This window comes from Echinops telfairi, unplaced genomic scaffold, assembly GCF_000313985.2.
Source record: "Echinops telfairi isolate 266 unplaced genomic scaffold, ASM31398v2 ScPeMD7_3533;HRSCAF=4204_1, whole genome shotgun sequence".
NCBI lineage: Eukaryota > Metazoa > Chordata > Mammalia > Afrosoricida > Tenrecidae > Echinops > Echinops telfairi.
The window spans coordinates 30497175-30498793 of NW_022107432.1; the positions used below are offsets into that span (position 1 = coordinate 30497175).

The window sequence follows — 1619 nt, forward strand, 5'->3', positions numbered from 1 at the left end:
AGCCTAACCTGCCCCTCTCCTTCCCAGTGGCCATGGCTGTCCCCGGACCCCCTAGGTTAGTCCCAGACACCAGAGGGGGATGGGCTGGCCCTGGAGTATGGGCCCCCACTGATTTAGCAAGAGGGAGTCCGGATCCTCTGGAGAGAGCTTGTTTACCTTTCTAGAGGGAATTATGTGAGCAGAAGGACTTCGTGTGACTGAGTAGGTGGCCGCATTTCTCTGTCCCGAGGGAGACCCCCAGCCCAGGGGTCCGAGGGGAGGGAGCCATGGGAGAAAGCCTGGGAACACTGCCCCCCGAGAGGTGTTGTTTCGTCGTCAGCCTCTGGGACCCCCTCTTTCTGCTCTCTTACCAGTAGGACTCAGAGGGCTCAGAGTGGGGGCCTGCTCTGGGCTGGGGGTTCTGGGGGTCTGCTGGGCGCAAGGTGGGGTGGCTAGCCCACAAGGTCTTTTGCCCACAGAAGTGGTCTTTGGATGGAAAGTTTGAGGACCACTGGTCTGGAAGCCTCCGGGTGAGTCTGGGTGCTTTTCCGTTCTAGGACTTTCCACGGCAGGAAAGTGGGCTCTCAGGGAGCAGGGGGCGGGGCCGCTCGGGGCCTGGGAGACCGACAGCAGGCCACACGGCCACAAATCCTACAGGAAGTTCTGTCTTCTTAGGGACATTGGGGCAGATCTGCCGGATGGTGAGGGGCCGGTGGGGGAGGGGGAGCGTGCCGCGGGGCCATTCCATGAGGGAACAGGTTCGCGTCTCAGTCTTTGTCTGGCTCTCCATTCGCTCCTCTTCTCCTCCCCTAGCGGTGTCCCCGGAAAGAAGTGTGGCACCATTGTCCTGTCCGCTGAGGAGCTCAGCAACTGCAGGGTGAGTGTCCGGGACCCTGGGCAGGAGCGGTGCGGTGGGCAGCGGCGGCGGCCGGCCAGCCGGCGAGCAGGAGGGAGCTGTGGTAGACGGGCCTGTCACCGAGTTCAGTAACATCGGAGCTAGAAGGAAGCCTCTCTATTGCTTGCTGAGCAGACTGGGGCCCAGGGGTGACTCCCTGGTTCCTGTGCCATCAATGGCCACCATCTTGTGGCCTGGAGGAGCCAACACTGATGGAGGGGCGGATTCCATTTTGAAACTTGGCATCTAGTTGTTACTTTTCCCTTTCAGCTCTGGCGTGGAGTGGAAGGAGGAAGGCAGGTGTGGGTGTGCTGGCCAGGCAACGACTGCTGTTGGGGCAGCCCTGGCTGTGCTCCTTGTAGAGCAGTGGGGAGAAAGAAGCAGGAGACGGGGACAGTAGAAGGGAGACGGACCACCCCAAGAAGGGGCTCAGGGAGCCTGGTGGCTGACAATGTGATCTAATGATAATAATGCCGTCTAATGATTCTAATGCCTTCTAGTCATATTGCCGTCTAGTAATAATAATACATCCTAATGGCCATGAGAGTTATTCCTGGCCAAGGGGTGGGCATTTTATGTATGTTAGCTGCTACTTCTGATAACAGTCCCACGAGGTAGGTACGTACTATCGCTCTACCCATTTTACTGATGAGGATGTTGAGGCTCAGATGTTGCCTGTCCAAGGACCGTCCGTGGCAGTCAGGCTACCGATCCAGGTCGGCCTGATTCTAAAACTCGGGCTCAT

At 58.6% G+C, this 1619-nt stretch overlaps 1 protein-coding gene across 1 annotated transcript in view; it reads left to right on the forward strand.

The window, feature by feature from the left end:
* Positions 1–1619, forward strand: part of LOC115871189 (copine-5-like) — an 87509-nt gene that overhangs the window by 54849 nt on the left and 31041 nt on the right. The window contains exon 9 of the mRNA XM_045294782.1: positions 793–856. Coding sequence (XP_045150717.1) covers positions 793–856 — 64 coding nt within the window. The remainder of the gene's footprint in view (positions 1–792; positions 857–1619) is intronic.